At 42.7% G+C, this 26,020-nt stretch overlaps 1 protein-coding gene across 11 annotated transcripts in view; it reads right to left on the reverse strand.

Moving 5' to 3' along the window:
- The window catches only part of NRG1 (neuregulin 1), a gene marked incomplete at its 3' end in the record, with an annotated part of 1,102,492 nt that overhangs the window by 199,552 nt on the left and 876,920 nt on the right, over positions 1–26,020 (reverse strand). For 5 of the 11 annotated variants that reach the window (XM_082715085.1, XM_082715099.1, XM_082715091.1 and 2 more), the window contains exon 1: positions 22,438–22,751. The exons of 4 other annotated variants lie outside the window; for them this stretch is intronic. In XM_082715085.1, the coding sequence (XP_082571211.1) occupies positions 22,438–22,534 (97 nt within the window). In that variant the 5' untranslated portion in view covers positions 22,535–22,751. Of the gene's footprint in view, positions 1–22,437; positions 23,101–26,020 lie in introns of those variants that run through there. 2 more of the 11 variants (XM_082715098.1, XM_082715086.1) reach the window with 2 other exon arrangements.

Genomic DNA, 26,020 nt, shown 5'->3' on the forward strand with positions numbered 1-26,020 from the left:
AATTCCACGTCCAAGAAAAATACAACTATCTTCTCGTAATAAATGGAAGGAATTTTTTTTTTTTTAAGATTTTACTTATTTATTTGACAGAGATCACAAGTGGGCAGAGAGGCAGGCAGAGAGAGACAGAAAGGGAAGCAGGCTCCCCGCTGAGCAGAGAGCCCGATGTGGGGCTTGATCCCAGGACCCTGAGATCATGACCTGAACTGAGGCCACCCACGTGCCCCAAGGTAAGGAATGTTCTTGACCCTATATGCAGTTACCCCTACACACACATGACTGAACTTCAACCAACTTTGCCAGGCAGGAGAAATTTTAAAAAGTAACCCTTGAAAATTCCGAGTTAAGAAAAAATAAGCAAATGTTAAAGGAAACACCTGTCTTAAATGGCACTGTCAATTACCCTTCATCCTTTCTCGATCCTGACTTACAAAGTTCCAAACCATCATTCCATCCATCAGACGCACCTCATACAAAATGTCTCATGGTGCTGTAACGTCTATATTTAGTACTTGGACCTACTTCTGAAGCATCATCCTATCACTTGTCATTTGGTAGTACTTGGGATTTCTTAAATAAGCATAATGATTTCAAATTCCTTCATCTCAAATTTAATGTAGGAACTTATAGATATGCCAATGCAAAGTCCAAATTGTGCAGCATAAAGCTTATAAAAAGCTCAAAGAGGTTCATCTGAGTTAGCATTCTCTTGAAGACCAAAGTGTAAACAGCTCACTTGGAGGAAAGTTAAACTATTACAACAAGCACTGGACATTTACGGTGTATTTTTACCAGGCAGGTGCAACTGTCAAGAGAGAACAGGCTCTGTTACTCATAGGTCATTCTCAAGCAGTTAGTGACCAATCCCTTAGCCTTCATGTCCTAAAGCACATTATTGTTCACTTTAAATAATACTTTGGCATTAAGAGCAACGGAAACACCTGGAGCTGATTTTCACACTACTTTGCTAGCCCAGGGTATAGTCCAAAAGCTCGTCAGGCTAAATCTCACCCCCGACCTGCCAAATATGATTACCAGAATCCAGTCACCTCCCCGCGTCCCACAGCTGTGTCTTCCCCATGCTCCCTCCATAAACGTCACATCTACTTTCTGCCCACAACTTGAATGGTCAGCAGCGACGGCGCACGTTGCCAATTCAAGAGGAATAACAATTTCTTCAGCTGACACTCAAGAAACCTGTGTTTACTCCTGCTAACTAATCGTCTGAAATACACACGCCTCGGGAATTTTACAGGACACTTGCATTAGGGACGGCCCGAAGCAGCTGCTGTTGGGAGTGGAAATCAGCAAGTTCAGGACGCTACAGCAACAGAGCACAGTTGTCGGGAGAGGGGGTGGGGGTGGGTAGGGGAATGAGGGACAGGTGAAGGTTTTAAGTCCCAGGGAAGGCAGAAAGTAAAGCTTCAGGCCCACCTACGGAGACCTCGGGTGGCCAAGTCACCTACTTTTCATCGTTTTTCTCTTACATACTAAGTATATTACACCGGAAAGTTGTGTTTTGCTTTGTTTTATTTTGTTTCAATCGGATTCCTTGCACTGGCAGCGTCTTGCCCCTTCTCTTATAAACAGGGAAGCAGCCACAGCAACTACATTCAGTGAGATTTAGCCTTGTCCGATGATGCATTGGGCCACATTATCCTTTATTTCATGGACATTTTCAGGTCTGACCCACCAACCTTTTGGTTCGTAAAGCCAATTCCTACCTCCACTTGAGGCATTTCTTCAGAGATTTCCTTAACTCAAAATTAACCAGATATAAGCTTGCTTAGATCCTAAAAGTAAACAAAACCAGTCAATTCATCTGCAAAATGTTACCTTCTGAAACCCCTGACCCAAGTACTCTTCAGGTCAACAAATCTCCTGGAAGGCCCCGAGGTTTAGTTTCTTATTAATTAACAACTTCTCTTCCCATTCTCTTGCAGGAAATGGAGGGTAAGTTTTTTAGAACAAATCCTCTGCGGTAAACAACTAAAAATGGTAAGTTAATTGTAATAAACATTATCTTCAAACGGCTGGACAAAATGGGGAATTTTCAAGACAAATTCTGAAGAAAATCTTGAACCCAGAAATATAAGCAAAATATCTGGACAATACAACCCCAATCTCCTTTAAGAACATTCGTCCATCTGTAGGAAGGGATGGCAGTGAAGGTTCCAGGGCCTGCCCGTAGTGGAGAATCTTACGGTAAATCCTCTTCCTACTAGCCTGGGACTCCAAACAGCTATACTTAACCCCACAAAATCTATACCTCCAGGTAAGCAAAATAAAACCTACCCCCTTTCTCACCCCAGAGAACTGAAGGACATTGTCTTGACCCTGAGGGAAGCTCGAGGGGAAAGCTGAATCTAAAGACTGGCTCTTCAAGCCCAGGTGAGCAGAGCAATGGGCCTTGGAACTCAGGCCATGAAGTTGGTAAGGTCCCAGGTATCCAGCAGGAACAAGCACAAACCATTTTAGCAAGCATGCGTGCCCTTTCATCCTATGCCTTGAGAAACGCCATAAATCACTTTTCCTAAGCAAGAACAGCACAGAATTAGAGATAACCAAGCACAGAAACAAACAAGGCACTGGGTGAGAACCAGCATATACTGAAATCCCCACACACAAATTATAAAACAAGTATGCTTACTCTGCTAAAAGAAATACACAGCAAACTTGAAATTATCTTTCGGGACCAGGAAAATATAAAGTGCAGCAGAGAAGATTTGAAAATGGACCAAATCAAACAGCTAGAAATAAAACAAGAATTAAAATGAAAAGCTTCATGGACAGTCTTCCTAGCAGACTGTCCACAGCAGAAGGGACAGTGAGCGAAGCAGAAGGTGGGCGAGGAGAAACAACAGCAGAGGGAGACAAGTGTTGGGAGGTCTGAAGGAGAGGGAAACAGAACTGGGTCACGAGAGGGAGAAGTTCCAACACACTCCTAAGTATAAAAGTTCCAGGAGGGGGCGCCTGGATGGCTCGGTCAGTTAAGCATCTGCCTTTGGCTCAGGTCATGATCCCGGGGTGCTGGGATCGAGCGCCACACAGGGCTCCCTGCTCTGCGGGAAGCCTGCTTCTCCCTCTTCCACTCCCCCCTGCTTGCGTTCCCTCTCTCGCTGAGTCTGTCAAATAAATAAATGAAATCTCAAATAAATAAATAAATAAATGTAAGTAGGTATATATGTATGTAAGGAAATGGGTAGAGGACGTCTTTGAAAAGATACGGGTAAGGATGTCCCAGAATAAAGCAAATGCATGGGTTCAGGAACCCCAAGGAATACCGAGCAGGATAATAAAGGAATTCATACCTAAGTACATCACAGTGAAACTGGAAAAGAAACAAAAGACAGAGAGAGAGAGAGGGAGAGAGAAAATCTTAAAAGCATCCAGAGAAGAAAGCAGATGATCTTCAAAGGAGTGGCACTTAAAGTGACAACTAACTTCTCGGCGGTTCTCAGTTGATTAAAGTACAGACAACTAGCCGCATCTTGGTTTCAGAGCAAACTGTATTTTATCTAATACTATAATTGCATGCTGACTAAGCCCTTTCTCTGAACTCTTTCTCAAGGTAATGGGAACAAAGAGGATGTAAATTTCTGAAAATAATTCTGAAACATTTGGCAGCTTTTAGCTTTATTATCCAATAATGTGGTAAAGCCACTGTACTAGAAATAATGGGTGCTCGGCTTATAAGTTTTGCCTGTGTTAAAATCTTCCCACCAATCAATTAAAATACCTTCCTGGAGCTGTGCCGCAGAAAAAGAGAAGAGTAAGTGTAATCGATTCTTTCCTGGTAATAAATGAACCTCCAGATGATACACTTAAATATATCTCGAGTCCACTGATGAAGCACCTGGAGGCTGCCTGCTCACTATGTCTTCTTCTGGGTGAAGGTTTTGAAAAAAAAAAAGTTCATTCACATAATTCTCAGATTTTTCACTTGTGCATTATACCTTGCCAATAAAACTTTACTGACAATGGTGAAGTGGCAGCTTCATGTCTCGGAGCTTGGGCCTCAGTGATTTTGATGTTAAAAAGGCAATCTAAATGACTTACCATACAGGATCACAGTACAAATACAGCAGCTTAATCCACTTCATTTAAAAAGCTCTCTGCTACTTTTTCTAGTAAATACTTGCTTGACCAAGAGGAGAACAGATTCACTTGGGAATCTTAGTAATGGAAATTTTAAGAGGTGTCCCTTGATAAAAATTCAGGATTAACTACACAGAAAAAAAAACACGGTCTGACCTGAGCCAATGGCAGCCACCCAAAGACTGAGCCACCCAGGCACCCCCAAAAGACACTTCTTAAGAAAGTTAGTGTAGAACAGCATCTCTGGAAAATACACAGAGCCTATAGCCTGTAGAAAGTAAAAGGAAGTATCTTATAACAAAAGTTAATGGTGGAGAAAAGCCAAAAATAATTTGAAAAAACATAAGCTAGTGAAAATAAGTTATAGAATTTTACAATTTGGGGGGCGCTTTGGTGACTCAGTGGGTTAAAGCCTCCACCTTCGGCTCAGGTCATGATCTCAGGGTCCTGGGATGGAGCCCCCACACCGGGCTCTCTGCTCAGCAGGGAGCTGGCTTCCTCCTCTCTCCCTGCCTGCCTCTCTGCCTGCTTGTGATCTCTGTCAAATAAATAAATAAAATCTTAAAAAAATTTTACAGAATTTTATAATTTTTTAAGGCAAATATGCCACAGATTTCTCAAAAGCTGTGTCTAGGTTGGGGCGCCTGAGTGGCTCAATCGGTTCAGCATCTGACTCTTGGTTCTAGCTCAGACCCTATCTCAGGGTTGCGGGGATTGAGCTGAGTAGGTCCCTCTGCTCAGCAGGGAGTCTGCCAGAGACCCTCTCCCTCTGCCCCTTCCTCCACTCCCGCACACAGGCATGTTCTCTCTCAAGGAAATGAACTAATTTTTAAAAAGGGCTGTGTCTAGTTTTTTTTTTTTTTCTTTTTTGACTGCTTCACAGGCTCTGGGTCCTCGGTACACATTTAATACCGTAACTCTGTATCCTGTGCTATTAAGGAACCACTGCATTAGGAAAATCTGATATCACATTCACAGCCAGTACCCAGTTTCTATTAAGAATTCATATTCTTACATGAAGTATAGTCATAGCTTCTGTACTAGCAATTTATAAATATATTTATCATGTCCTGTATTTTCCCTAAATAATCATATACCTAAACAAATCTTGGTGTTTGCCAGATACATTAACCACATTGCTAGCTCGTCTGTCGAAAATCCTACACAAGATAAACTGTTTTTTTTTTCCTACATACAATCTTGTTAAACCTCACAAGGCATGATTTCTTCAAATACCTTAGGATTTCCGAAAAAATAGTCACTACTAAGTCCTCTGAGTAAAAACGTACCAGGAGAGTATTACACAAAATTTGGTAGGACAGCCTAGTAGGGACCACTGACTTAATAAAATACAGACTTTGGTTTGCTTTTACATCTAAATTTTTTACACCTCATCTAAATCTACCTTCTTAATTATCAGACAAGGCTATCAAGCTCAGCCATTTTAAAGATTTTTTTTTTAACTTATTTATTTGACAGAGAGAGAGAGAGAGAGAGAAAACACAGCAGGGGGAGGAGCACACAGAGGTAGAGGGAGAAGCAGACAGCCCGCTAAGCATGGAGCCCGATGTGGGGCTTGATCCCAGGACTCTGGGATCATCACCTGAGCTGAAAGGCCTAGACACTTTAAGTGAGGGCCCCAACCATGTGAGTTTAATGCTCCTTTTTCTTGATTGCCTGCCTGAACAGTGCCCTTTCCACACCAGCACACTAAGTTCCTCCAGCAGCTCCTGCCTTCCCCTTCCACCCAGGAGGGGAATGCTTACTGCACAGGTTAGAGGCTCACGCACACACACACACAATGAAGCCAGGCTTCACCTCCAGTCCTCCGAGATCTGGCCCAGGACTACCTCCTGCTTACAACCCAGAAGAGCCTTTCAATCCGCCACTGGCTGGGAATCAGCAGACGTCTGTCCTCCCAGTTCCTGGGATGGGTTCCAGATGAACTCTTCAATCCCTTTCTAGCCACTATTTAAGTCCCTTATTAATGTGAGAATATGAATCAGCAAACTGTGAGTTTCTACCACCCTCAAAGGCTCGAGGCAGAGCTCCTCCCTGCCCTAACCTGTATTGTGTCACTTTTCTGTGAAGCTCTGGCTTGAAGACCGTTCCCAGTAACTTTTAGGACACTCCATGCCAAGCCCAGATAAAAAATATGATGTGTTAAGTCTTTGGACCTTCCTTTCTTTTAGGAGCTGCCCAAATCCTACAGATAAAGGTTGCTACTAAATAATAACCCTGTAAGACAGAAACAGTAGCACATACATCTCTCATTCCTCCTCCGCCCCTCCAAACAAGTTAAATAAATAAATATAAATAAACCTCCTAATGCAAATTGAACTGCCACTCCGGCAATTTAATAATGCACCAAGAGACCTTTGACCCCTAGGTCTCTGGGTCACAGATAATTCAGGTTGTTAGTGATAAAATGTCACTGTGATCAGTGGTCAGCGGCTCACAGATGCAAGTGAGTGACTTGGTCTCAGAGCAGCTGTCAAGGCACAGGTGTTCACAGTTCTTTTTCTGCATGTAGGTCATTTCTACAAAGAGGATCCAGAGGGCCCACAGAAATCCTGCTCATTGGCAGGCCCTCTTGGATTACGACGTTCATGCTAGCCAAGTTTCAGAGCACGGAGACAGCTCACACCCATACCTACACACACTCACACACACACACACACACACACACACACACACACACACCCATTACCCTTTTCTTCCATTTCATGACATTAGGATGACTTACTTCACTCGTCATCTTGTCAGTCAATATTTATTGAACCCATTTGGGTACAAGTTACTGTAACAAGGAACACATAGATGCAAAGGTCTGGCTGATTTATATTTAGCCTCAAAGGAATTAAAATCATGCCCATTTTATGGACCCAAGCTGCTATTCGATGTCACAGAAATCTTTCTTCTCCAGAAGCATAATCACACCCAAACCACTATAAAAGTGCAGCTGAATTCACAGACGGAGCCAATTTTAGATTTGAAAGTATGGACCCTAATAATTAAAATCGCTCCCCTTAAGTCGGGATGCCCTGGTTCTAATGCCCAGATTGAGGTTCCTCTTGGACCTTGTGGTTTTCCTCATCTAAAAACATGTGAGTCAAGCAGATGACCTCTAAAATCACCTTTTCAGTTCTAATAGCCTACAATTTTCCTCAGGACTAATTTAGTCATATTTAAGATTTGACTGTTTAGCCAGTACTAATTTTGTTGAAGATTATTTTTATCGTTTACCAGGAGCGATGGTTATTTATTTGCATCACGGGCTCTTAACATAGCAAGCATGATGCCCTAGGCAATAGCCTGAGTATTTAGTAATATTAACTCCTGAAACTGCATCAGTTTACTTAACTTCTTCACTGCCTGTTATGCATTTAAAAGAGAACAAAAACATTTTAGATTAGCAAGAATTGTAGACTGAACAAACCTCTAATTTCTATTCACTAGTCTGAGTAATTTAAGCTCTGACTATTACTGACTGAGAGCTTTCAAATAAATTGTGCACATTTAAACCAGGAAAATAACGAATGGTCAGTTTAGGAACAAATCCATGAATAAATGATATTGTTTATTTGCACTCATACTTTCTTCTTGACTGACAGTAATATAATAACTAAACTGCTATCCATAAACTCCCGCAAGTCATTGTTTTAGGCAAATGAGCAATAGGGCCTCATTCATTCAATCACTGAATAAATTCTTCAGAGCAACAACTATGCTTCCAGCACTGTGCTGGTCCGTGGTGATATGATAATGCACAAGACAGACGTGATCTTACGGGTTTATGGTCTAAAGATGTGAAATGCTAAGATGTGCATCTATGACCATTCAATTAAAAATCATCTGGATGGAAACAGTGCTTTATGTTGTAAAAATTAAAATATATGAGTAACAAGATAAAATGCTCAAAATAGAACAGAGATTGCTTTGATCTGTCCTGCAAGCAAACATAAATACTCGAAGATAATAAAATATTAAGAGAAATAAAATATTCAAAGGCATGTTTACTATATTATAGACAATAAGGTGATAGAACATAGAAAGTTACCTCACAGTTTACTGGCTCTGCATTTATAATCACTACTGAAATACAATTACAGGACTAATAATCACAAAAGCAAGCTTATAAAAATCAAACCTATCTGATCATTTAAAAGATAGTTCTAGGGGATCCTGGGTGGCTCAAATGGTTAAGTGTCTGTCTGCCTTTGGCTCAGGTTACGATCCTAGGGTCTTGGGATCGAGTCCCACATCAGGCTTCCTGCTCAGTGGGGAGTCTGCCACATTCCTGCTTGCATTTTCTCTGGCAAATAAATAAATAAATAAAAGATAGTTCTAGCAAATTTTAAGTATAATTATTTCACACCTTTTGAAAGTAATTAAAAAGCAAGTCTATACCCAGAGAAAGCACAAAACCACCTATTTACACAACATGCAAAATTAGTACTTAGAACCTTGGGTATGTAGATCCGTATACATATTTCCCATTTCTTACTCCTCTGGGTGACCAGAAATAGAGTGACCTTCTTCCACGAAACTGCCATCATTACTTAAAGAAGAGGCTTTTAGTTACAAATGTACCGTGAAACAAAAGACAATTCTAAGGATGTCCATTATTCGCTTACTTTCTCCAGGAGTTCTCAACACAGAACTGCTGTACTCATAACCCCAAACTAGAAGCTTGTAAGTTCTGAACAGGAAATACTTTTTTGTTTTGTTTTTTAAGATTTTATTTATTTATTTGACAGAGAGAGAGAGGTCACAAGTAGGCAGAGAGGCAGACAGAGAGAGAGGTCGAAGCAGGCTCCCCGCCAAGCAGAGAGCCCGATGATGATCCCAGGACCCTGAGATCATGACCCGTGCTGAAGGCAGAGGCTTAACCCACTGAGCCACCCAGGCATCTCTCTGTTAGTAATCTTACATATTTTTAGTATCACTTTTTTAAAAGATTTTATTTTTTTATTTTGAGAGAGAGAAAGAGAGAGAATGTGAGCATGAGTGGGGGGAGGAGCAGAGGGAGAGGGAGAAGCAGACTCCCCACTGCGTAGGGAGCCTGATACAGGGCTTGATCCCAGGACCCTGAGATCATGCCTTGAGCCAAAGGCAGAGAGTTAACCCACTGAGCCGCCTAGGCGCCCTATTCTTTTCTGTTTTGGTTTTTTTTTTTTCAAGCCAAACTGTATCCAGCTTTATTAAAGATACTTTTCATAAACAATCATGGTATTTCAGGCAGGACATGGGCAGACAATCATTAACAGTATACAACAATATACAACAACTTTCAAACTCCCTTCTTCAATGGACTACCAAAATCAGAAAGCCACTATAAAACCCAATGCAGTCTTCATGTGATGCTCGGAGCAGGGACGTTTAGAGTGAGGGCGGACAGTTCACATTTAGCAGGTTGTTTAACAACTTTTCACAAGCCGACCCTGACTTTCAGGAAATGAAATGAAAATGGTAGGATTATCCATCTGAAGATCCACGAGCTAAAAAAGCAACTCTTCTGAGGGACGCCATCTCAGTGGTGACACTTTGTCAAGTCCAGATTGCCGGACATACTGGGAACCATGTCTTGGGGGTCAGGTTCCAACAGGTCTCTAGGTTTAAGGGAGTCAAGTCTATGTTGAAGGCTGTTTTACAGGGAGTTGACATACCAATACTAGCAAAGCACTGTGAACCTTTCAAAGAGTTATTATATGTTATATATTGTATACACACACACACACACACACACACACACACACACACGTGAGAGCTGTACCACCAGCAGGGATAATGAGTTGCTCTCGTGATGCAACTGTAACTTATTACTCGGGCACTGTGCCATCCAGCTGCCGATACATTTCACAGAAACAAATCCCAGAAGGGCATCTATGTTAAGGTCAGCAGTAACTTTGTAAAATCACGTATCTAAAATGACAAAAAGGGCATTGCATTGAGACCTTCCGACCCGGTCTCTGTCATGGATGGAATCCTCTGGTGTCAGAAGGCAGAGGCGCCTTGACGTTCTCCCAACTGGCACGTCTCACTGCACGTCCCCGTAAGACAGTTGCTGCTGCCCCTCAGGCTCCCAGGAGCTTTCTTCCCACACGGTGCATGCGGGGCAGAGCAGCAAGATGGCCGCGTCCTGCCTTTTCCTCACAACTGCCAGAGGTAGAATGAAGGAAACCTGACCTTCTATGGAGGGTGGAGGGAAGCACTGAAGCATGTCTTCACCTTGCAGAGTGTGACCGCGGTCACCAAAATTGGATGTGAAAAGCTTTCACTAAGCTTTTACAGTTTTGTGACTATTTGTTCTATATTCAGTGCAATATCATAAGGGGTGACATTTTTTTTTTCACCATGCATGGTCCAACTTAGAGGCTCTTTCTTTCTTTCTTTTTTTTTTTTAGTATTTTCTATTTGTTAGAGAGAGAAGTCACAAGTAGGCAGAGAGGCAGAGAGAGAGAAAAAAGGGGAAGCAGGTTCCCTGCTGAGCAGAGAGCTGGAAGCAGGCTTGATCCTAGGACCCTGAGATCATGACCTGATCCAAAGGCAGAGGCTTAACCCACTGAGCCACAAAGGCGCCCCTTAGTGGCACTCTTGGTAGAAGGAGTCTTGTGTAGATTTGATCTGAGAGAAGAATAAATGCATGAGGTTGGGTGGATATACTCTTTATTTTGTTAATTCCGAGGAAAGATAATGAATGGCCTTTGTCTTCTCTGCCTTCTTGAAGTGGACCCTAGCCCTTTTCCATGGGGTATGAATAATGTACACATTTTGTAAAAATTCTAATGTTGCTTTCCAGATACAACAATATAAAATAACTATTTCTATTGAGGTTTTCCTTTCCAGTCAGGTTGAGGGCAACTGAGAACACACAATACAGTTGACATGTAAAAAAATAACAAAAGCAAAACACAACCCTTAAGACATACATCTCCCATTTCTCTCCAATTTAATATATGGAAAATTATGTATTTCATTTTCCATTCAACCCAGTATTCAAATAATTGGTTTTCTCTTGACAAACCCACTAGGTCATTTCCATAATTCCTGTATATCTAACTCTTTCCCAAAATGGATAATGCATGAGCTGTTCCCTCCCATAACCCCCCAGGGAAGATTCTGGGTATAAAGCAAGGTGACCTCACTAAAACAAATTATAATCACAATCTATTTTCTGTATTTGAACTAATTTTTCTGGAACAATACACCAGTCTTCAATATTTTTCTCAGAAAGAGATGACAATTATTTTCAGTATTACCGCTATTATAACTGTTTATAAAAATCTAACTCTTCATGGGCTTCACCGCAGGCTCCCTGTTTTTATTTATTTAAAGATAAGTTAAAGTGGAGAATACAGAGAGTGCCACAATTTTACAGAGGAAAATACTGTGCTTAATGCAAATACTGTCACTCTGCTGACAGAGAGGACAGAAAATACCAGAATATAAAAGCAGGTTTGATACATACACAAATAATGTCAACTTAATATACAAATGAAAATATAGCGAGACAATGAACTTAGTACTTTCCAAAACAATGTGCTCCAGTTAAATCAATGATCAATCACTACAATCATCTATCCCTTAGCTCAAGAACCGTAAAAGTTAATAAACATATTAACAGAAAAATGACTTTCACTCACTTACCCTATAAATATTCATTTGCAAAGCACTCTACTAGGTAATACAAGTTACCCTTGCCCATCAAGTCATAAGAGATAAGGCAGGGACATGTTAGATCTAAAGAACTAATTGCCATGTATTTTAAAAGAGTAAGGGTGTGTGTCTATTATTTAAAATACAAGTGCCCATAACCCATTATTGTACCAATCCATTAAAATATCACTGCTAGTGATCCTCTATTCTCCAAAATCTATAGGTCAAAGTTCAAGTTAAACCTCAGGGTAAGAATATCTGCTCATCTTTTTTTTTTTTTTTAAAGACTTTATTTATTTATTTGACACACAGAGAGAGAGATCACAAGTAGGCAGAGAGGCAGGCAGAGAGAGAGAGGGGAAAGCAGGCTCCCCGCCAAGCAGAGAGCCCTACGTGGGGCTCGATCCCAGGACCCTGAGACCAAGACCTGAGCTGAAGACAGAGGCTGAGTCACCCAGGTGCCCCTCAGCTCATCTTTTTATGAATGTATTACGGATCTGGCATCTAACTTTCACCAATGGTCCAAAGCTACAGAATCTATACCAAATAAATACTTGATATGTACTATCAACAATGTGATAACTATTTACAAGAGCCTGTGTATAAGACCCTGTGAAAAGATACACAGCCTGTATTTATCAAGTTGTCCTCTGAGGGCTTAAAGTTCAGACAACAGTGACACAGACATACAAATCATTAGATGAAAGAACACAGAAAAAAATACTTAGATTTTTATGAACATTCAAACCCAATAAATCATTTTGTGCTTACTTGGTTCCCAGCACAATCCCAAACACTACTCCTCAGAAGGACCACACAAATTACACACAATTTCCCAAACTGCGTACACGTGGAAAGGAAGGCTTAAAAGCTCCAGTCACCGTCCAGGTTACACAAGGGGGAGGCCGAACAGTGTGGGCTCACATCGGCGCCAGAAGAACACAGTCCGCGGCCTTCCTTTCAACCATGCTCTGATAGAACCACAGCAGCCCCTCTCCACCACAGGAGGAAGGCAGCACTCCCGAAAGCCAGGCCAGTACTCAGGGGTTCCAGAAACCTCTGCCTGGTGCTGCTCAGTCAAATTCTCCTACTGCTATGTTCTGAACTGCACTTTCTTTAAACATAGAAATTCTCCTTTGGCCCACCAGTTAGGAAAAAAACAGAGCGAATGTTTCTTCTTAGTGGCCACACCTCAGAATAGGGATTTTTACTTTTGAGGTGAACAGTCAGATAATTTTTGGAGAATGCAAAATGCTGCTCAGTTCTGGAGTGCTACCCAAAGGCAGGATACCCTTTGGTTTAGGGAAGGCTAGATCGGAGGGGCAGCAGTGGGCCGCACCCAAGATGGCTTGGCCCCAGGTGTATCCTTTTTAGCGGGATTTTGTTTCAGTCCATTCCCTGTGGAATATATCGGTACAGATACCATCCCTGCTTTGTACGTTCTCACACCAGTAGGCTTGTAGAGAAGACACAGAATCATCAAAATGAGGACTTAAAATGTTCATTTGGGTTTCACTTAAACACTGGCTACATAGGTCCATGTTTTAGGCTCGGCTCAACCCCAACTGAAGCTACAAATGGGTATGACATTGGCCTCCACCCAAAAAAACCCCTGCTGTATATTCGCATATTACATGAACATACAACACAAACACAAAACAACTCTTTAATTTAAAAATCCATAACCTTGGGCGCCTGGGTGGCTCAGTGTTAAGGTTAAGCCGCTGCCTTCGGCTCAGGTCATGATCTCAGGGTCCTGGGATCGAGTCCCGCATCGGGCTCTCTGCTCAGCAGGGAGCCTGCTTCCCTCTCTCTCTCTCTGCCTGCCTCTCCATCTACTTGTGATTTCTCTCTGTCAAATAAATAAATAAAATCTTTAAAATAAATAAATAAATAAATAAAAAATTAAAAAATCCATAACCTTTACTATATAGCACAAACTCAAACTCCTAACTGGAAAGTACACTTTCCAAGTTTGAAAGGGAAGGAGGGGAAAAGGGAAGCTCCAAAAAAACAGGCTTTTTCATAGACTCAAGCATGTGAAACATAATACAAATGCTCCCATTGTAGCCAGAAAACTAATGTGCTGTGTCCGAAATCACTTCCCTTATCTTCAAGCCGACTTTCCATCAACTACTATTAGAGTAAGGTACAAATCCTCTTCTTCTGAAATTGTCCTCCACCAGGATAGAAAGTCTGAGGAGTAAGATGCAGAGAGGGGCAAAGAGACAAGTTCAAGGACAACCAGAAACCCTTCTAAGTCCTGATAAACTTAAGAACAGAAAGAACATTCGAATCACAAAGCGCATGTATTTCTTTTTTTTTTTTTTTAAAGATTTTTTATTTATTTATTTGACAGAGAGAGATCACAAGTAGGCAGAGAGGCAGGCAGAGAGAGAGAGGAGGAAGCAGGCTCCCTGCTGAGCAGAGAGCCCGATACGGGACTCGATCCCAGGACCCTGAGATCATGACCTGAGCTGAAGGCAGTAGCTTTACCCACTGAGCCACCCAGGCGCCCCCAAAGCGCATGTATTTCTAAACATTAAATAGCAACACATACATTGATCTCCATAGAAGAAAGCCCTCCTCTCATGAACATTTGTTTTCCTTTAAATATTTGGAAAATTGACTATCTCCCTCGCTTTTTTTCTCTTTGATTTTTGAATGCATTTCTTAATCAACTATTGCTGATTATAACTATAATTGCTATTATATATGAATGAAAATTCCTAAATAAATGGCCTACTACATGGCTGAAAATTAAACTTTAAGTTATAAAACCTTAGGGCATTAATAGAGAAATGTTTCTATATATAATTAGTATTCAAACTTTTTATGTAAGGTTGAATTCTATGTTTTGGAAAAAAAAACCACAAAACGTGTAGGAATTTCAGGTTTCAATTCTGGAGTCCTTAAGTTTAAGACATTCGGTATGCAAAACATTTCACTATATTTGTAAGATTTATGTGTTCTGGAAAAAAAATCATTCCAAATTGGAATTTAGACATTTCCTTTTAAAGATTGGTTTTAGATTCACGACGGAATAGCTAAGGAGCTGCCATAACCTTTAAAATTGCAATTTGTCTCTACAACTACGAGGTTATATATAACAAACAGATGCCTTACAGTCACAAACACAAATATACACACTTCTTAAAAACCAGCTTTATCTAAATTTAACCGTACTTATAAAGCAATATAGGCCACTCATAATGAGATGCATTTCCACTTGACAATAAAATTCAGTTACTTAAAATACTAGAAAAATTGTGCTGCTCTAGTACTATGAAGCTGAGCGAAGATTTTTGTTGTCATATTATCTCATAAAATAAAGCCACTCACTAGTGGCTCATTAAATTATTGACCACTCACTAGGATTTCCTCCTCACATCTCTATAATCTCTGTAGAAACAAGGTGGGTAAGAGAAAGCAAGATAATGGTTTTCTAACAGGTCAAAAATAAATAAATAAATAAAAGTTCTACGTCATGGTAGAAATGTGCTATGCTTCTCTCCAAGGGGAAATGCTAGTTGCCCTGACAGTGTGACTTTATGCTGAATTCACTTTTTATGGATATCATATGTATTGGAGAAAAATGCCATTGGTTCAATGATTTTCTAGCCTGGACTCCTTTATCTATTACTTTTAACCTTTTTAAATTACCGACTTTGAAGAATTCTTTCAAAGTTGTCATTACTATATTATTTAAAATCACACATAAAGCATAAAGCCAAACAACTAAAAGAGAAACCAAATACCAAACTACAGAACACTGACAATAGTTAGTCATGTATAATCTACAAAAGGGACCAGTGCATGTGGTTCCTAACCTAATAAAACATTCCCTGACTCTCACATCATTGAAACTAAAATTCAACAGCTGCCCAAGGAGCCAGCTGTCTGCCTGATGAAGCTGTGGAATGAAAGGTTTGGGACACTGCGGCTGAGCAAAGGCTACTTTCCATTAGTAATTACTTTTTTTTTTTTTTTTGAGAGAGAGACTGCACATTTGTGCACTTGGGGAAAGAGAGGGAGAGCGAATCTTAAGCAGGCTCCACAGTGAGCATGGGGCCCAACACAGGGCTCGATCTCATGACCCTGAGATCATGACCTGAGACGAAATCGAAAGTCAGCTGCTTAAACAACTAAGCCACCCAGGTGCCCCAGTAATACCTGTCTGGTTTAAGAAACATGAAGAGCAGTACTACTACACTTGAAAAGGGCAGGAGGGGAACACAGCTGAAGATGACCCGTGCTGCGTGGGATCAAGCACGAGCAAGGAATAGGGACTTGGTGACCATGTGACAACATTAGCCCATGATCCAACGGATTCAATCTTTCCTACCTATTCTCAAAAACGGGCACCTCAATCACAGTAGGCTTCTTCAACAATTTTAGCTAGGAGCAGAGGAAACAGTGTGAAGAAATGAGAGCAGATGTGTTAGTAACAATCCTTTGTTCAAATTTGATGTTTTCAAATATTATATTTCTCATGCCATAGGGAACTCTTTATTTCATTTTATTTTAAAGATTTTATTTATTTGAGAGAGAGAGAGAGATCACAAGCAGGGATAAAGGGAGAAGGAGAAGCAGACTCACCGCTGAGCAGGGAGCCCGATGCGGGATTCAACCCCAGGTCCCTGGGATCATGACCTGAGCCAAAGGCAGATGCTTACATGGGGAACCTTTTTAAATATGACTAAATCACTTTGAGGTCTCCGAACATATTCAAAAGGAATTGCTGTAAGGGGCAACTGAAGGGTGCTTGTGAGATGCTAGGTTCTCCGAGGCACAAGTGCTAGTGAACATTAATTTCACAGACATGCCCCGCAAGTGACAATGGCATCATCACCATCAGAAGGATGTACCACAATGTTCCCACTCAGAGTTCCTCGTGAGTTCAGGCTATTTGGTCTCAGTGGAAAACAAATGCCAGTTGAGGCAGCTAACTCTGATGAAATCAGGGCCCTTCTCTTCCCCACAGATTGCCCAGAATATCAAAGAAACTCAAGAAAAGCAGAAAGGAGACATTCTTTGGGGAATAGCAATGTGATGCTCCTGGAGCACCCTCTGGAGGCCACAGGAAGGTGACAGCGGCAAAGGAAGAAAGAAAATTCTGGTCATAGCTGGCCTTCCAGGGGCCGCAGTCCACAGACCTCACTTGAGCTGGACTTGAAAATGTACGTGTTCCATCTTACTCAAGGTGACATAAGACGGATGCATAATTAAGCTCTAGTTTGAATAATGCAAAAGAAATACAAGATGTAACATTCTCGAACAATTGCGTCGTTTTAAAACAGAAAAAAAAATGTGCTGATGCGTGTATTTTCAGCCTACATTCTGAATTCTTTCAGGAATTTATTGCAGAGGCATCTTTTAATAGTTAGAAGAGTGGAATGTGAAAATAAGACATTTTCTTTAAGCACAGAAGGTTAACCAGGGTCCTAATACTTATCAAACTTCTCAGAGCATCCAGCTTTAGCTTATTAAAACTGAGAACAAATTAAGCTCTTTTTTTTTTTTTCTAACACCTTACTTTTTCTAAAGCAACAAACACTGACATCTATTGGCATTTTGGTAGTTCACTTTTAAAAGAATCTATTAAAATTCATACAAGAACACATACATAGGATTATGATTAGGATGTGTAGGATTAGTGTGGGTCCAAAACATCACTTGTGCCTCTGGGGAAATTTCATTTTTATGTGCCTTATTAAGCATATTTTCCTCTGGTTAAAATGAACCAGGATTTAGGTCAATAGTACCTGATTTAATTTTTTTGTATTTTCTGTTTATGAAGGGGAAAGCCCTAGGGTTAACTAAAATATGAGAAGTCCATTTACTTGTCTTTGGGCAAATAAAATCACTCACCCCAAATACTGACATTCACTTTGTTCTCTTTTGTCCTGATAGAACATGATAAACTCTCAGGACTTGGTTAACGCCAAATTTAACGTGTTACTTCAAGAATGTTAATAAAGTGCTGATTTGGGAAGCATCACACTCCTGGAACTTAAACACTACATACAACTATTCTGGCGAGGAGGGGAGAAAACAGACAGTGAGAAGTATGGATTCCCCATGTCCATTATTTATTTATATACGGAAACACCTGCACTCAATTCTGGGCTCTTTGCTGGCAAGAGATTGTTACATTTGATAAAAAGATAACAAAGAAAATGTTCATACACACTTTCCTTTTCAAATGCTGCGATTTGTACTGGTCCCCAAAGAGAAGATTATACAGTCTATATAATAAAGTGAGGTTTGAGCGTCAACTCTTAAGTGTTGCCAGAAAAGGAGTCGTGTTTCAAAATCTTCTCATAGCTTGAAACCTCAACGTTTTTCTGCCAGAGATAAAATTATGCTGCACCTCACTCTACTTTCAATATTTAGACTGAATTCAGGACCGTTTTCATCATACATATGTGCGGTTATCGTATTTGACGTATCCCCTTTTCTCTATATTTACAGGTAGTAGATATTAATATTTATACTCACTCTAATCTAAAGCCGGTATGGAGTTATTTTTTTACCATAAAAGGTAAATTTTGAAAATGATGTCAAATACCCTTGCAAAAACACAGACAATTTGCTTCTGAAGTCATTTTATAAACAGAGCTAACATTTATTGGGCGCTTACTACATGTTGGGCACTGTTTACAAGGCTTCCAGGAATTATCTCACTTAAGCCTCATAATTACTTCTTGATAACAATAATGTTGTGCAATTTTTTACAAATAAGGAAATCAAGGCATAGAGCGATTAAATAACTTTCTCATAAGACCATTAAGGAACGGCAGCACTAGGATTGAAACCCAGGCAATCTGGCTATAGCGCTAAGAACTAGGCAACCTGCTCCTTGCTGTCCGATAGCTAGGCATTTTTATACTTCCTAAACAAAATATACAAAGTACCTCTTAGAACATGCTACGATAATTAATAAATACTAGGTCCCTCATTAAAAAAATATAAAAGCCTCCAGTATAGTGCCCTGCATCGAGTCAGGTTTCCCCTACTCTCATACTTGTTCAATGCTTCCTGGTTATCTACATATATTTATTTTTCTCCTCATTCTTCCATCAGTTACTACTTTATCATTCTGCAGGTATGAGAATAAGATCCCAAGTTTCTCCCTCCCTTTCTGCTTCAAAATAATTCTTCAAAAGAAATCCCATTTCATCCTATAAATAAAACTTAGTGTTTTGAGTAATTACAGAAGGTCAGTGGCCAGAAGTAACCAGGTTGAAAGAGATCACTGGACATTCCTCCTGCTCTGTAAATACACACCGCCCTGCTAGTGACAGCACACTTTACATCCAAGAATGTTTACAAGCACTTCACTCTCGGGAGCCACTTAAAGAAACAGGTGGGTGATGTCATCCAGGGAGCACACAAACTACTGCTCCCCATTTGCTATACTAAGTTTTAGATGTAGTCAAAAATGCCCCTTCTGCCAAGATTGCAGGGAGACCCAATAGCTCCAGAACGTGGCTTAGCTTGATAATGAATTTGTTCCAGGTTATTTTTAAAAAGGGGGGGAGGATCTTTTGTGGGTTTTTTTTTTTTTTTGAAGAAAAACATATCAGCAAATAGAAATTCATAAAGGAAGTTCTGAGCCATAGGAGCAAAGCAAACAAAACAGAAGAAAACTCTAGTTTTGTCATTGGGGCTTTGATAGGAAGTTTGTTGAGCTAAATCAATAAGAGGGTGGATATGGGAGGTCTAGAATCTAGGAGGCCCAGGATATTACAGGGCCCCTGGTACTACATGGATCTGTGTTACAAAGTCCAGGATTTGCTGAGGTTGCTTATTTTGAGCAAAGAAGAGGAACCAATGAGCCCAGGGGCTTAGGACCTATTAGAGCCATTATTATGGAATAGATAATTCTGTTGAACATCTGCAGCCCCAATAGTGTGCAACTCAATATTCAGTTAATTGTATAAAAATGTGGATGCTATGCAACATAGCCATGTATGTATCACATATCAGTCACACATGTCATATGAAAGTTAAAGAAGCCTTTTTCCCCTGAAAATTTCCCTCCGACAGATGTGTTTATGCCTCTACATATAATACACCGCACTGCGGGGCTGAGAGGCTGTTATCTCAGTATTATATCTCCCCTGACTGTCGTGAAGTAATGTAATAACATCCAAAGAGAAGCTGGGCGGTTGCATGTGCAACATCTAGCAGTTTCCGTGGCCACTTTAAGCAAGGGGGAAACATGGGACCATAGGAGACGAACACAGGAGCTCCTGACCAGCTGGGTGTGCTCCCAGGTCCTCATCGGGGCTGGCATGTTAAGTGGCAGCACTATAGTCATGGCACCAGAAGTCATTCCTGGGAGGATGCCTGAGGACTTGAGTACAAAGAAAGTTGAAACAGGGCTGTGAGTTTCTCCCACAAGCCATTATGCCTGTCAGTTACTTATTTCCCTCAGATAGGGACAAGGACCCTGACACGCCCCATTATGAGGAAAATGACAAGGAGAGAAACGTGATTTGAAAGCAATACTATTAATGTCGCGTGCTTTCACATAGAGCTGGTTTCGAGATGGCCATTCTTTTCAAATCAATCGAAGAATCAATATTCTTAAGTGGTTTATGTGATTGAAAGAATTTTTTACCCCCTCCAAGGTGCCCTGGAAGAGGTAAAAGTTTCCTCTCCAAAGATGAGGACCACCTGACGGAAAAGGGAGATAAATGTACTGTGAACGAACCTAGAGCCAAGTGCATGTCAAGAAGACAGTAAAAGAGAATAGTCATTTAAAGACACCAGTCCATGTGGTTTAGAGGAAATCACCGCTGTGAACTAGAGTAGAGAATGAGAGTCACTGAGGAAGCTACTGAACTCGGTGTCAAGGGAGAACATTAGGTCGTAGTCACAACACAGCTGCCCACCTCGTAGATAAGATCTGCAGGACACAGAAATGCCTGCTTGCTCTTAAATCTACCTGCTTATCTGAAATGTCTACGCTTAGGCACGGCTGCTATAAACCCTTGACAAAACGCAAACCTGTTACCTAAAAAGGATGCCACTTCAAACCAGTGCTCCTCCTTAAGTCATCAGACCACCTACGGAGGACCACGGAAACTTCTGAAGGCAGAGTTCATGGGCAGGACAGGGGAACACCTAAATGTCCCTGCAAATGCCTACAACTTTACAGTTTGGATTCCATCCAAGGTCTTTTTAACTTACCACGATGACTTTTGAAAGGACAGCCGATAAAGTCACTCACAGAGGTTGCTAATTTGGCTCCCCATTTCATACCTTGTCTCCAAAACACAGGGTAAAAGTACAGACAATCTCAGTATGCCCTCACGAAGTAAATAAGGTGAATCTGATCAGCAGTATCTTATTATACAAGCATGCACAGCAATGGTCAGTGGCCAAACAATTACTCTTTGTTCAATTTCTGTTTTGCTCAAAACCTGTGGAAGGTCCCTGCCAGTAAGTCAGGTTCTGAAATGCTATCAGCGATGCCAATAAAAGGACTAAGCAAATCTTGTTTTCTTCCTACAAGGAACAGACAAATCTTTCCGCTTATCTTCTCAGCCACAGTATTACCAAGTGCCAGTGAATTAAATTTTCAGAAGTGCTTTATAAAATGTGCTGGGGGATGCTTTAAGTGACTTAAGGGTTCTGGATCAATGAACAACTGGGCACTGCAGAGACAGGGGAAAAAAGCCCTTATACTGCACCCTCTCCTCTCTTTTTTTAAGCATCTTCTTCACTCTCTCATCAGCAAGTATTTATTCGAGATGCTTGCTCGATTCAAGACACTATCTAAAAGGGTCAGCTCCTCTTAGGGAAATCTAAGGTGAAACCGTCAATCACATCCGTGTTCTGATTATTAAATACAAGATTTGTCTCTAGAAAGCCTCAACTGCCACTTCATCCTATTATATAACCAGTAAGCAGCTGGGTTCAGAAATGTAGATAAACTTTGCTTTTGGGAACCCCTTGGGAACATAAATTAATCGTATTTATCAAGGAGGTCCTGAAAAACAGAACTGCTAAATTTAAAGTTTGAGAACTTATTTGGAGCCGACCTGGTTCCTGGCACTGGGCTAGATTTTATCTGCTTCGCTGATCTCTAGGAATCCCTCTCAACTGACCTGAGGTCCAGTATCTCAGGGCTGAACCAGGGTGCACGTACGCACACACCGCGACCCTGCACACCGCTCGCCCCAAGCCCAGCCTCGCACCAGCTCCCGGGGCCTCTCCCCAGACCACCCGGCTCTTGCAAACCGGCCAGGCACGCCAAGCGGAGACCCGTTCCCGCTTTTCTCGCTAGAGGGCAGACGGGGCCCGTGCAAAGCCCTGGCGCCGAAGGAGCGCGCACCCAGCCTCCGCTCCCGCACTCCGGTCCGGCTCCCGGGCTGGGCTCAGCTGCGGGGCGCTAGGAAAAGGCCGAGCCACGGAGCGCTAGCGACCGGGACCCTCGGAGGGCGCAGGTCGCGGCGGCGGCCCCCAACCCTACGCGCGGGGTGCGGGCGCCCTGGTGAGGCCCCGCGCCCAGGTGAGGGGCGGCCCCACCGAGAGCCAGAACCTCCCGGCTCGGAGGACGCCCAGGAGCAGCGCCAGGAGCCCGGAGCGCAGGGCGCGGGGAGCCGAGGGAGAGGCGACGGCAGCGGAGGAAGAGGATCGCGGAGCCGCGCCGCGCTGCGCACTCACCTGGGCTCTGGCCGCCCGCGGGGAGCGCGGGCTTCTTGCCGGAGCCTCGGTCCTTCTTGCCCTTCCCCTTGCCTCTGCCTTCTTTGCGCTCGGACATCTCGCCCGAGAAACGCACGCTCTGCGCGGACCGCTGCCGGCGAAGGCGACGCGCCCCAAGTTTGGTCCGAGGGCTTGGATCGGGTTTGGGAAAAGTTTGTCCCTCGAGGGAGAGAGCGCGCGGCCGGGCTGCGGCACTGGCGCGGCGCGGCGCGGGGGCGTCTCCTGTCGCCTGCGGGGAGCGGCGCGGACGCGGCGTGCGGTCCGGGCCACCTGGGGCTGGCGCTCGCTCCTTCAGCCGGTCGCCCTCGCTCTCGGGGCTGCTCCTGTCGCCCGGGGAAGTCCTCGGTTCCCGCCGCGCTGGGGCCCGGCGCTGTCGGCTCCGGCGGTGGCGTCCGTCCGGCGCGCTCGCAGCCCGAGGAGGGAGAGGCGTTCACCGTCCTGCCCGCGCTCCCATCGCCCAGGAGCCGCCGCCGCTCCGCTCCTGCCCTCCGCGCGAGCCCGGAGTTCCGACAAGTTTTGGGGAACTCCTCGCCGGCTCTTTTTCAATTGCCCCACAGCCACCCACCTCCCGCCCGCAGGTTGGAGACTGGCGCCTCCTTCTCCCCCTCCCCTTGCCTCGCCCCCTCCCTCTTCCCCACCACACCCCCACCCCGAGGCGCGGACACGCCACCGGGAGGAGCCTGGGCTCGGCGCTCCCGGGAGCAGCCCCTTTCCCTCCCCGAGCCTGGCCGGGCGGGGGGCGGCGGCGCGCGGCGCGGCTGCCGGGAAGCCCCGACAGGGGTCGCTGGAAGCTGCGCGGAGACGCCGCCGCCGCCGTCGCGGGAAGCCAACCGGGCGGCCCCGGGAGATTCAAAGACCGAGGAAGGGACCCAGGGGGGACTCCTCGCTCTCCTCCGCTGCCGGGCAGCCTCAGAGGTCTGCTCGGTTCCCAGCAGTGCGGAGAGACATTGGAGAGAAAGTCTGGAACTCTTGACACCTGCCCCCGGCCCCAATTCAGGCTCTGGAACCCTCGGGAAGGAGGAGAACTTATGCCTTTTTTCCAGGAGAGTTTGGGGTTCGTTCCTTTCCTACTTTAGTGAGAGTCCCACACACGCGTAGGGCAAAGACAAACCAAGTGCAAGGGAATACGGGTGTAAGACTGTTCCAGGTACACAGGAAGGGCGCAGGGAACCCTAACGATGGACAGATCGCACCATCTTCCCAGATTTGCTCCGTGAAATGTGTGTGTATCCTGCGTTCGCGTGTTTCACAACGTGCCTATCATAATTCTCATCGTTAGCTTTAAAAAAAAAATAGTAATAATCTAGCCTCTTCAGAGAGGGTGTCCTAAACTCACTCTCTCATTACAACTTGATTTTCAAAGGAATTGATAAAACCTGCGTTAAAAGACGATCAACAATAAAATTACTGCAATGGCTGGGGGAGGACTATGGGTGGGGGGTCACTCAATTCCTGCCCAGTGAGAAAACAAGCAGGGAGGGGTAGATTTGGGCTAGAGCGCTTTAATTCATTAACGCCAGCTTCGTTGGATTCAAACTTTCCTCCAGACTGCGAGTGAGACCTGCTTCTCTTTTCCTTGTCCTCCCTCTGGTGGAGAATTCTAAAGAGCAGTAAAATCAAGAAAAATGTTGGCACACGCTGTTGCAAAGGACAGAAGTTAGAGGCCAGAGTAATCCACACCACGGAATGATCCAGAATCATGAAAAGAACACATCCTCCTAGTTAGATCACAGCTGTGGCTAACTCAGAACGCTAATTTAGCGTTAGACTAATTAGTTAGCTGATTCAGCGATAGACTCCCGCCGTGGTCAGGAAGAGCTGAATATGAATTACCATAGGTGATATTTACTTCCAACTTACAAGGGACTTGCTCCTGATTTACCATTCTCTAGAGCTCATGCTAACCGAAGTATTCCATGCTTCCTGACTTCTCGGTATATATTGTAATTGCCACCATTTAAAGAAAGATGAAATCTGAAGTGCCCCCTTGCTATATGTGTGGGAAGGGAGGGGTCAAAAACATGCATTTTAAAACATCCTAAAATAAAAAGAATTTTATTCTTGTTTAATCTGCAGCATAGTAAGAACTGCTGAGAGATATCTTAGCAGTATTGCCATCATTATTTATTTTGAAAAAGTTTGATGGGGGCGCTTGGGTGGCTCAGTGGGTTAAAGCCTCTGCCTTAGGCTCAAGTCATGATCCCAGGGTCTTGGGATGGAGCCCTACATCTGGCTCTCTGCTCAGCAGAGAGCCTGCTTCCCCCTCTCTCTTTGCCTGCCTTTCTGCCTGCTTGTTATCATTGTCTGTCAAATAAATAAAACATTTTTAAAAAGAAAGAAAAAAAGTTTGATGTCCAGGTATCTTCTGATGACCCTTCAACAAACACCAAATATAAATTTTGCCAGGCTATAAAATCGGGGGAAAGATTATGAATAAACCTGAATAGCACTGTAATATTCCACAGAGTCTAGTGTAAAATGAAATCTGAATGTTGGCTGAAATAGCTCTGTTTTCCCAGGAGGGGCCACTGCTCAACAAGAAGGGAACAGCAAAATTCAGGAAAAAAAGGAGCCCTTTCAAAAAAAGGTACTTTTTTCCAGGATATAAGACCCTTTACAGACTTTTTATACAATGGATAAATGTTATCGAATGCATTCTTATTTTAGAATTGAAGAATATAAAGCAAAAATGTATCCTGGAATAAAAAGCTTTGGGTCTATCCAAACTAAAGGATGGCAGTAGTCAAAACCCTTACCTATGGGATTACTATCAGTCAGCTTTGTTTTGGGTCTAGATGTTTTACTTTTCAAACAGCTTATTAATTCCTTATTATAGTAATTTTGCAGTGAGGATAATGGAAGAGCCTACAATTTCATCATAATTTTCCATTTGAAGGAATCTGTAATACTAGTGGACAGTCTTCCCAAAGTGAGAATGAAGGACCACAGGAGATGGTTGCTGATGCAGGAGCTTTAGAGTAAAACATGGTGGCCATGACATAATAACAAGGTTCCTACGGAAATACTCTGGTCTGGGGAATTAGGGAAAATGAAGGGAGGAAGCTGAGTAGAAGTGAGCATGCAATAATTGTTCTTTTTTTGGTTTGAAGTGCTACAGAGAGAGAGAGAACAAAGAGGATGAAAATTGCAATGATAAATGTTGAAAGAACATTTAAGAAAGATGATGAAGAGGCATTTGGATGACGGGGCTTCCTAGGACTGTGTTTAGATTTGGGAGTCACATTTTAGTTGTCAGTTGCCGCTGAATTGTCAGAAAATGTATGACAAAGTCCAAACTTTGTTTTCTACTGATTCATTGCTTAAATGTGTCTTTATCCTTTATGTTATTTAATGTTAAATTTTGGAGGGTTATTTTATTCTATTAATTATGATTAATAAAAGGTTAATAAAATAAAAGTCCATTTCTTTGATAATTAAAATATTTATAAGATTTTTCAAGAGCCTGAGATTGTCCTTAAATTATTCATCTCTGTGGTCCAGGAAGTGGCAAATGATTTTGTACAGTTTTTTTTTTGTTGTTGTT

Source organism: Mustela nivalis, assembly GCF_964662115.1.
Source record: "Mustela nivalis genome assembly, chromosome: 20".
NCBI classification, from domain to species: Eukaryota; Metazoa; Chordata; class Mammalia; order Carnivora; family Mustelidae; genus Mustela; species Mustela nivalis.